General features: G+C 29.6%; 3 protein-coding genes across 5 annotated transcripts; 2 read left to right on the forward strand and 1 right to left on the reverse strand.

The window, feature by feature from the left end:
- The first annotated feature begins 66 nt into the window (after window positions 1-66).
- LOC126835983 (glutaredoxin-2, mitochondrial-like) lies at window positions 67-2766 on the forward strand. 2 transcript variants are annotated; one of them, XM_050568901.1, is made up of 4 exons: window positions 67-350; window positions 2009-2226; window positions 2300-2404; window positions 2481-2766. In XM_050568901.1, the coding sequence occupies exons 2-4, from the start codon at window positions 2092-2094 to the stop codon at window positions 2574-2576; spliced, it is 336 nt and encodes a 111-aa protein (XP_050424858.1). In that variant the 5' UTR covers window positions 67-350; window positions 2009-2091; the 3' UTR covers window positions 2577-2766. The 2 variants fall into 2 exon arrangements, with proteins under 2 accessions (XP_050424858.1, XP_050424859.1); XM_050568902.1 differs by having other exon boundaries at window positions 88-350; window positions 2109-2226.
- Window positions 2600-6478, reverse strand: LOC126835981 (uncharacterized). The gene is made up of 6 exons (XM_050568898.1): window positions 6228-6478; window positions 3950-4248; window positions 3686-3882; window positions 3529-3607; window positions 3328-3453; window positions 2600-3265 (listed from the first exon to the last, which is right to left on the reverse strand). The coding sequence occupies exons 2-6, from the start codon at window positions 4241-4243 to the stop codon at window positions 2849-2851; spliced, it is 1113 nt and encodes a 370-aa protein (XP_050424855.1). The 5' UTR covers window positions 4244-4248; window positions 6228-6478; the 3' UTR covers window positions 2600-2848.
- Window positions 6479-6651: 173 nt separating this feature from the next.
- Window positions 6652-9752, forward strand: LOC126835979 (60S ribosomal export protein NMD3). Of its 2 annotated transcripts, none has more exons than XM_050568894.1 (9): window positions 6652-6789; window positions 6904-6986; window positions 7053-7473; window positions 7537-7645; window positions 8387-8537; window positions 8628-8770; window positions 8833-8984; window positions 9116-9411; window positions 9501-9752. In XM_050568894.1, exons 2-9 carry the CDS (start codon window positions 6943-6945, stop codon window positions 9688-9690), a joined length of 1506 nt encoding a protein of 501 aa, XP_050424851.1. In that variant the 5' UTR covers window positions 6652-6789; window positions 6904-6942; the 3' UTR covers window positions 9691-9752. The 2 variants fall into 2 exon arrangements, with proteins under 2 accessions (XP_050424851.1, XP_050424850.1); XM_050568893.1 differs by having other exon boundaries at window positions 6668-6833.
- Window positions 9753-10107: the final 355 nt, after the last annotated feature.

Below are 10107 nucleotides of genomic sequence, written 5' to 3' on the forward strand. Positions count from 1 at the left end.
ATTTTTTTTAAATTCTTTATACAAAATGTAGTTAAACATAATATAATGTTATAATAAATTATAGGTAATATAAACTATCGTTTTATAATTCATTCAAAATGTTGTATAGGTCCCACGGTGGGACACATGACAGCTTAGTAGGCATCGTGTTCTAGATTTCTACTGATAAGAAGTTGAGTGGCGTCATCAATGTTCTCTACATCGTGATTTTGCCTATAGATATGATACGTGAAATCTGAAATTTAGGATTAGAAATTAATTTTGCAACCATCTTTGGCGTAGTTTTGTATGTCGTGCGGTATTAAAGTTGTTGAGTGCACTAACAAAGTATAATTGTTTTCAATTTTAAAGTAAGTTATTATTAAAATTAAAGTAGGTATGGAACAAATTTACTTTGCCGGACATCCATTTTTTTAATAATAAAAATTGTCCAGCAAATTTTGAATTTTGATATCGGAAATGTTCAGCACTTCAGTGTTTCCATTAGATCAAAAGTTATAGCTGTTTAAACTTTGGCCATAAAAATGGTTTATATACCCTACAAATAATAAAAAATAAATAAATAAAACGCTTTTTAGTTAATTTTTAACTAAAATATAAACAGTTGTTAGTGCATTACCAAAAGACAAAATCTATAGGGATGCACTATCCAATATTTCAGAAATTTCACTAAGCAGCATACCCTTATAGTATTCCTTGGTACACTATACTACTTTAACGACATTATTTGTCTACATTTTAGATCCTTAAACTTTCAAATTATTGTAGGTAATAGATGGATATTGAACCGCCCATTTGACAACTGAGCAAGACAAATAATTAAGCATTTGTATATAAAAAAAAATTATAGTATAGGGTGTTCAACAAAATATAACATATTTTAAAAGAGTAAAATATTATGTTAAAAGAGTTTTTACTGAATGGCCATGTTATTGTACTTATTATCTTTACAACTATTGATAGGATAACTTAGTTCAATAAGCATGTTTAATATCCTTTTTAATTAAATTTTATTGCTATTCTATTTTCAATATATTTTTTAAAATATTTTTTTTGTATTCTCATAAGTATTTAAGTCTTTTAGCTTAAACATATTTATATAAATGTAGGATGTTGGGTTTTTTTTAAAATTATTATTGTTAATAATCTATTTATATTGGAATTGTTGATAGTCTGTTTATTATTAGTAGTAGGGTAGGATGTTTAGGGTTTTAACTAATTTATTGATTATCATTTATTAAGTATGTGTTTTTTGATAAGGGTAAAAAATCTTGGAAAAGTCATTGACAATAAGCTGTTTATAAAAACATTTTTTTTTGCTCTTGGGTTAGGTTAGGTTATAATTAGAATATATTTTAAATATACAGGCATTTTTTCTATACATTTTAAAGAATGGCTCTTGAATATTGAATCTATTTACATTCAATGTATTGAGCCAAAACTAACTTACATTTTATATATAAAAAAGTGGTTGTCTGGAATACTAAGGGTAGAATCTAGTTGCTTTTTGAAGTTTGTTATTGACTCTTTACTAATGCAAACATATTAAATAATGTAGCAGTTATCTGTTGCAGTATATAAATAAAAATTGTGCAAAAAAAAGGTGGCAAACTTGGTACAACTCTTGTGGTTGTGTATTATAAAATGCTGATGATGGTAACATTGCTGCTGAAATACGTATACGCTATAGAGAATTAATTTTGGGATTAAGAGTTTATTTAAATATTTATTTATTTGACATTTAGGTGTTATTGTATTCAAATCGTACACACTTTAAAATAAATTTTGTTTTATAATAGTTATTTTTATTTAAACTGAACATTTTTAAAACTATTTATAATATTATATGCACTATCTATTATATTCATTGGGGAGATGCAATGTTGTGCTTGAAAGAATAATTTATTTAATAATTATTATTATTATTAATAATATAAGTTCCATATCTTATTTTAGTGACGGATAGTAGTTGACAATTTATGGGTTATAATAGTTTTTGTTTTAACAGACTGGCTGATTAAGATCATTGTGGATTATACAACTATATTAATAGAACCATTTAGTATTTGCTATCGTTACTAATAAAAATTAATGGGTTCAATTTCTAGCAAAAGACTGATTCCAGTTACAATGGCGGCAAAAGAATTTGTTAATGATGCAATTGCTCACAATCACATTGTTGTATTTTCCAAGACTGACTGTGGTTACTGTAAAATGACAAAAGAAGTAAAAATAATTTTTTCTTTAATTATTGATTTAAAAAGTATTATTGATGTATATATTTATAATTGTTAATTAGATTTTTGATAAACTCAAAGCTAATTATACAGCAATAGAGCTGAATAATAGAGATGATATGGATGACATACAAAACGCTTTGGAAGAAATTACTGGCGCCCGTTCAGTAAGTTCTTAGTGTCTTATTGTTTTTGCGTTATAATTCATAAATATTTATATATTTTATTTTTAAAATTAATTAGGTGCCTAGAGTGTTTATTAGTGGTAAATTCATTGGCGGAGGATCTGATATAAAGAAGTTGAATACATCAGGAAAATTAGTAGAGATGATCAAGTAGAAACATTAAAAGTCAATCAAGTTATATATTCATATTAGTTATTTATTATTCCCATGTGCAAAATTTTAAATGCTTTAATTACTATGTAACACGTATATTATTTTAAGTTTAATTTTCATAATGAACAGGCATTATAGTAATTGTAAGAAAAATATTGAAAATTATATGCATTTAAATTGAAGAATTGTAACTGTGTGTTGTTTCCTTAAAATAAAATTATTTCAATTTGAAAAAAATTTAAATAATATTAAAACCAAAAAGGTAAAATGATTTTAGACTATATTTTGAGTATCTGAATCGACCGTGGGTTGAGCTGGAGCATCATTGTGTATAGCAGCTAACATGGACTCTATATCTATATCACCAGTTTTGTTCTCCTCGCTGATTGCAGCCATTTCTTCTTCCACTCCTTTCTGTTCAGAATTTTCTGCTGTATGCTCTTGATCAACTTGCATACTTTCTTCTTGCTCCTGAGCTCCTCCAGTTTCGTGTGTTTGCTCATGCTGTTCAGAAGTAGCAGGCTCATCGGCTGGGACATTTTCGTTTAATAACATGTCCGTATCAACTGCTCCTTTTTCTTGTTCTTCTGGAACATCTAAAGGAGTTTCAGATTGTTGATCAGTAGCATGATTTTCAGATTCAGCATCTTTACCTTCAGCCTCTGCTTGTTTTTCCTCAGCTTCTTTTTCCTGGTCAAAGCAACCCAAAACGGATAAATAAATAAGTTTATTTATTGTAGCTGTAAATATACCTCATTAGCTGGTTGCGCTGCTTGTTGATTATGATCTTTTTGAATATGTTCAAGACAACTCACTCTGCTATCAAATGATGTTGAACATACCTGGCATCTATATAATCTTTTCTTCTGTTGTGTAGCCTGAAAAGAAATAAAACGTTAATATTAAAATTTACACAGCTAATGGAACAAATAATTCAAATTTTTGTTACTAACAGGTGTTAATGTCTTGGCAACTGTCTGGTTAACTTTTTCACCATCTCCTTTCTTATTCATGTGAGTACGCATATGGAATCTTAAATAACATTAATATTAAAAAGAAAATACTAGCTAATGCATGGAGTGTTGATAAAAGTAATGTTTAAGTACTAACCGAACGTGTCCAAGTTCTTTAGACTGGAATGAACAAAAGCCACATTTATATATTTTCATTTTAGATGCACTATCTTGTTGTTGTGTTTTCAGCATTTTTAAAGGAGTGCTAACAGAGTTATCTCTGATAGTTAAACCACTTGGTACTTTCCTCTGACCTACTTCTAATTCATCCGTCTTCAAATGACCGTTAACAATCTAAATGACAGATAATGTAAAAAAAATAATACAAATGTATTTATATTGTTTGCAAACTGTTACATACATCAAGGGCTTTAACTGGTTGATCAGGCGGCAATACTCCATACTTCTTTTGTATGTATGATAACATAGCATTTTTTACCAATTTCAAGTCGTTTTCAAGTTTATCCATGTGTGTCAAAAGTGATGTACATCTTTTGCACATATGATCAGCAGGAGTTACAATAACCACAAACTCTTCACCCATAAGTTCGGCTATTTTTTCAGGATATGGCACATTACTATGAGGAGTAATGCTTGAACACACGCGTGTTCTTTCCCCATATAGTTTAGAATCGCACAGAAAACAAATACCCATTACGTCTAAAAACAAAAATTAATCTTTTAAATAAAAAAAATTGCTTATAAAACAAATACAATTTATGTGTTAAAGCTTAAACACATTAATTGGTATAATATTTTGTATCAAGTTAATTTACTAAGAAAGTAACAAATTTCATTCAAATTTTAAGATGAACGTTCCGTATTACATGTTAACCATGATATAGCTATATAGGTATCAGACCTAATATAAACTTTAAGTATGTTGTACAAAAGTTAAAAAAAACATTTGTTAAAAAAAATATTGAAACTTGAGTATTTTGCAGTTACTCCCACTTGAATAGATTGACTGGTTTGCCAGCTGCACATTCAATCTTCAGGGCTGTGGTTTGGATGTTGCTCATATCATGTTTGTCTATAGACTGACCCAACCGTTGGCCGACTAGTCAATCTTTTCAAGTGAAAGTAACCGCAAAATTTGTAAATAGTTTAAATAGTTAGTTATAAAAAGAACTTCTAAAACATTAAATATTGCTTATAGATAAGTTCCTGGAATATAATTTTTGCTCTCAGTACGATAGTCTCTAATTAATGCTTATAAACTATAATAAAATTGATTTTATAAGACAATATTTTTTTAAAGAGCTTTATTTTCAAAACCCATTAGATACTGATATTGTAAAAACGTAATTAATACGTATTATTAACACGTCGTTAGTAAACATGTGAGCGTGGCGCTCACACAGATAGAGTTTTGAACGCCAGTCGCATAAATGTTTGTTAATTAGCTTGATTCTATTATTACCTTCAAACAATAAGTTTACAAATAATTACAAAAAAAAAAAGAAGCCGCAAACTAAATTTCCTCGGGAGTTATTAGTGAACAAAGTTGACTGTACCTATAAAATGAGCGCTGCGCTCACAGTTTATTAACTGTAATGCAAGGCGACGCGATCAGAAATATAGTATAAATATTAATATTCTACTTGATTTAACTTAAAGTCGTGAATAAGGATGGCAGGTTACCGAGTATTTTGGCACTCGCTTGGCGCCGTCGCTTCGCTCCGCTAAACCAAAAATATCCTAGGTTTGCAGGCTACAGTCTAGGAGGAGGTCACAGTTTTAAATTTAAGTAAAATATAGTATGATATTAATATCTACAAGGTATTCAGCAAAAAAAAAAAAAGACCACGACGGGCGAGAGCAGGTAGTCCACCACGCTGTAACCGTGTTATTGTATAGTGCGCGCCCGGCCGTAATCGCAAACTTAAAACGTATGTAACTCCGAAACTAAGTTCGTACGGCAAAAAATTCATTAGCAAAATTTCATCAGCATTAAACGTAATATCGATTAAAAAAAAAAAAATCGAAAAAAAAAGGGTGCCCGGTAAAGAACACTTATACCTTATTTTATACTGTACAATTAAAAAAAAAAAAATGCAGTTTTTTATTTTTATTTATTTTATAATGATAGTTATTACAAAAAATATATTACCAATTGATAGTGAGTAAAAAGATACATATTTCTTTGTAAGATTCAATGTTCTGAGTTTATAGAGTAATTAATAATAATGGAAAAAGTAACGTGAGCGCTCAGTTTAGCAATCGTGTTCTTCAATAAACGGGTTAAAAATGTAATAAAAAAAGTATAGTTTAGTATAAAAAACATGTATTATTAATGGATCTTATTTTCATAATGTTCAAGTTGCAGATGTTTTTATGAAAAACCAATAACCTTATCTTAGTACCTACCTAGTTAAAAACAAATTGTTGGAATAAACTGTAATTATAATTGCTTATTATTTTATAATACTTAGCATTACGTTAGGACCTACCTAGTTAAAAAAAATTGTGGGAAAGTTATAGGTGGAATAAACTGTAATTATAATTGCTTATTATTTTATAATGCTAGGCATTATGTTAGGATATCGAAATCTATGCCCTTTCTTTACAGATCAAAATTAATTATTATTACAGTTTATTACTTAAATAGTTAATGGCGGTATATATGATTAACTCACCGTATTGTTTGTAAACAAAAGTAGAATTGTCAGTAAATGGTCAAATGCAACGCAATACAATGCTTAGCGATCGTCAATGGTATTAATAGTAGTAAACAAAGTAAACTTCACTTAAATATTAGATAACCGTTCATAAATAAACAGCACTCGACAGTGAAAAAGCGGCCAATTGGTATAAAATGTAAACTGTAAATTGTAATCGGAAAATTCGACAACTCTGTATACTGTATAAAATTCATTAATCATTAACCAACGACTATTAAGTATTAACTTCTGCCGGGAGTCCAAACATACCGTAAACCATGTTTAGAGTAGCAACATAAACAACACGCTATTAGAAAGCAGTGCAGGCAAACTATTGTCTGTTGGTTACCCTGTGTGCTACTATCAGTATCTGCCCCATCTCATCTTTATGTACGATCTAAGATAATTATTACAATTGTGTTCCCTTTTTGAATTATGATAAAGTGTGGCACGTGAATTGCATTTGTGTCTGTCAATGTATATTATACTTATTTTTTCTTTTATAGGTCTTAGATTAGTGATACCGAATACCGGACTGGTAAGTAGTCATTAGTCAAGTCCTAAGTTCAACATCCTGATCAGGTGTGGTTACAGAAAAATGTGCTTCAGCATTTAGATGACTTTTGTTGTAATATTATTTTGTTTGATATAGTGATTAGCTGTATGAGAAAGTTGATCGAACGCCACCATAATGGATTATACTCCGACCACAGTGTCAGCGACCGTGGCCAAAATGTAAGTGTTCACCTGTATTTAGTATTTGTTTTAATCTTGATACAGCTAGCATTAATTATTTTTTAGACTATGTTGTCAGTGTGGAGTGGCCATGGAGCCAAATCCGGCTAACATGTGTGTGTCGTGTCTGCGTACTCATGTTGACATCACTCAAGATATACCCAAACAAGGGACACTGATGTTTTGCCGTAATTGTGAACGTTATTTGCAACCTCCATTTGAATGGATATCGTGTTCATTGGAATCTAAAGAACTTTTAGGATTGTGCCTTCGTAAACTAAAGTCATTGAACAAAGTAAAACTGGTTGATGCTGGATTTATTTGGACTGAACCTCATTCTAAACGTATTAAGGTTAAACTTACTGTTCATGGTGAAGTTATAAGTGGCATGACATTACAGCAAGTCTTTGTCGTTGAGTTTACCGTTGCCAATCAGATGTGTGATGATTGTCATCGATCAGAAGCACAAGACTATTGGCGTGCTTTGGTAAATAGTTTAACTTGTCAAATCATAAGTGAAAATGTTTAATAGCATTAATGTTGATATTAGGTTCAAGTTAGACAGAAAGCAGATAATAAGAAAACATTTTATTATTTAGAACAGTTGATGTTAAAACACAAGGCTCATCAAAATACTCTATCTATAAAACCGGAGCCAAGTAAGGCATATCTTTATAATCTTTAACAATATTATTATGTTAACTGATTTGAATTTTTCATGAAGTCTTCTTGAGATCGGTCGGAGTACTTTTTTGATATCTTATTCCTACTATGTATGAAACACGTTTGAACATTATATAAAATTCCAAATTAAAAAATAGTTAAAATTCAAAATTGAAAAAAATATTCTAACCGATCTCAGGTAGACTTCATGTCGAATTCCAATCTGTTTTCAGAAGTCTTATCGCTTCAATACAATGATCAGACCAATTGAAATTTATTGGGTAGTTTTTGACGGAAAAATTGGCCAGTACCCAATAGCATTAAAATAAAACACACTGAATTTTTCTAATTTTATTTAAATTTAGTTTATTATATTTTAATAAAATGAAATGTATTTATTCTTAAGGATCTCTAGTTGTAGTAATACAATTGATTATAAACATTATAGATAGCCCACGGAGACAAATTTCAATTCTGGATGTCAACACGGGACAGGTGCTAGTAGTAAAGAAGCTGCAATTTGTCTCTATGGGCTATATTAAATATTATAGATGGCCCACCGTGACAAATTTCAGTTTCTTTACTACTAGTGTCTGTCCCGTGTCGACATCCAGAACTGAAATTTGTCTCTGTGGGCTATCTATAATATTTATACTCAATTGTAATACACAAATAAATTTGACATAAACGAAATGAAACAATAACATTTGTGCTTATATTTTTTATTATGTTTCTAGGTGGTTTGGATTTCTTTTACTCGACAGAATCTCAAGCGCGTAAACTTGTTGATTTTATGTCGGCTGTGTTGCCATGTCGTCATCAGCATTCTAAAAAATTGCTATCACATGACATTCACAGTAATGTTTATAATTACAAGTTTACTTATAGGTAAATATTGACTTAAATGAACATTTCTAAGTATAAGTTCTTAGTAAAATGTTTTGATAAAATATGCAATTACTTTTGTTGTCTTTTTAGCGTTGAAATTGTGCCAATTATGAAAGATAGTGTTGTTTGCTTGTCTAAGAAAATGAGCCAACAATTAGGTGGTATTAGTCCATTGAGTATTGTTTATAGAGTTACTAACTCAATTAAACTAATTGATCCTTCTACTGGTCAATGTAAGACGACATTATATATTGTAAAAGAACTTAACATTAAATCGCTTGTAATCTAATTTCAGTGGCAGATGTTAGTAGTGCTATGTATTGGCGTGATAGTTTTCAAAGTATATTTAACAGCAAACAATTGACGGAGTACATAGTGATGGATATTGAGCCTATCATGGACAAGGATAGAATATTATTCCCTGGACAAGGCCAAATTTCTTACAAAGTTAGTTTATTTCACAAAGTTATAATGTATCAATTAATAGTCCCCACAGAAATAAGAAATAATAATTGAGTTAAGTTATTTAACATAAAAATATTACAATAGTAATAGGTACTCTTTGTGTTTATGTATAGCATACTTTGGCTGATGTTTGGGTAATCAAAGCTTCTGATCTTGGTCTGACAGAAAATACAATACATTGTCGTTCACATTTGGGACACATTCTAAAACCAATGGACTCTGTATTAGGATATGCAATTGCTGATAGTAATGTTAATGATTCTAATTTTGATAAATTGTCCAAAGCGTCTCTGGTAGATGTCATTCTTATTAAAAAACACTATCCTGATCGTCCTAGACATCGTAAACGTAATTGGAAACTGAAACGGATGACAACGGATACAGAAATGAACTTGGAAAGTGATGATAAGTAAGTGACTATATTTATTTACATTTTAAGTTTTATAAATTATTAGTAAATAATATTTATTTTCAATTTATAATGATTTATTTTTGTAGTGATATGGATGAATTCATGGATGATTTAGAAGAAGACAAAGATCTACGACAGAATGTTAACATTTACAAAAATGTTGATGCGGGTACATTGCCTGTACAAGATGACCCAGAAACGCCTAAAATAAATTTAGAAGAAATGATGGAAGACTTATATATTTATGAAGATGATGTTATGGAGGTCTATGAGTAAATCACTATTTGTATTTTGGTTTAACAAATAACATTTGAAGTATATAATTTTAATTATATTTATTTTTCTTTGTGAAAAATCACAAATGTGTTTATTATTTCTTTTTTACCTTGTACTCATACAGTAGTCAGATAGATTTAATAGATACATTTTAATTAATAATGTGTATTTCTTTATAGTGAGTAAAAAAACAATGAATATAATAAGGAATGACAAAAGATAAATGTAATAGATAAAGTTATGAAGGTAGTACAGGGATTGGTATGAGAAAATTTGAAAAAGTCAATAATAGGCTTGAGGAGTGGAGAAATAAAACATAATACATAGACTATGAGTTTGGAGGAAGAATAATAAAGGTTGATGTGCCAAGGTGTGTAATGACAATAAGCGGTGAGGTTGAGAGTACAAAAGAACAGT

The sequence above is a fragment of the Adelges cooleyi genome, unplaced genomic scaffold, assembly GCF_023614345.1.
Source record: "Adelges cooleyi isolate 19-005CV unplaced genomic scaffold, UGA_ACOO_1.1 ACOO_flye_CR_arks_rails_tigmint_CR_PRNA_23, whole genome shotgun sequence".
Lineage (NCBI taxonomy): Eukaryota > Metazoa > Arthropoda > Insecta > Hemiptera > Adelgidae > Adelges > Adelges cooleyi.

What these genes read in the sequence shown, in the direction of transcription:
- LOC126835981 (XM_050568898.1), bottom strand. Translation starts at nt 4,243, where the DNA reads ATGGGTATTTGTTTTCTGTGCGATTCTAAACTATATGGGGAAAGAACA. An exon ending in TTGCCAAGACATTAACACCT is followed by an intron (nt 3,454 to 3,528) that starts GTTAGTAACAAA and finishes ATTTCTTTTCAG; the next exon opens with GCTACACAACAGAAGAAAAG. An exon ending in CAGCGCAACCAGCTAATGAG is followed by an intron (nt 3,266 to 3,327) that starts GTATATTTACAG and finishes TGCTTTGACCAG; the next exon opens with GAAAAAGAAGCTGAGGAAAA.
- LOC126835983 (XM_050568901.1), top strand. Translation starts at nt 2,092, where the DNA reads ATGGGTTCAATTTCTAGCAAAAGACTGATTCCAGTTACAATGGCGGCA. An exon ending in ACTGTAAAATGACAAAAGAA is followed by an intron (nt 2,227 to 2,299) that starts GTAAAAATAATT and finishes ATTGTTAATTAG; the next exon opens with ATTTTTGATAAACTCAAAGC. An exon ending in AAATTACTGGCGCCCGTTCA is followed by an intron (nt 2,405 to 2,480) that starts GTAAGTTCTTAG and finishes AAAATTAATTAG; the next exon opens with GTGCCTAGAGTGTTTATTAG.
- LOC126835979 (XM_050568894.1), top strand. Translation starts at nt 6,943, where the DNA reads ATGGATTATACTCCGACCACAGTGTCAGCGACCGTGGCCAAAAT. An exon ending in AAGACTATTGGCGTGCTTTG is followed by an intron (nt 7,474 to 7,536) that starts GTAAATAGTTTA and finishes TGTTGATATTAG; the next exon opens with GTTCAAGTTAGACAGAAAGC. An exon ending in AAGGCCAAATTTCTTACAAA is followed by an intron (nt 8,985 to 9,115) that starts GTTAGTTTATTT and finishes GTTTATGTATAG; the next exon opens with CATACTTTGGCTGATGTTTG.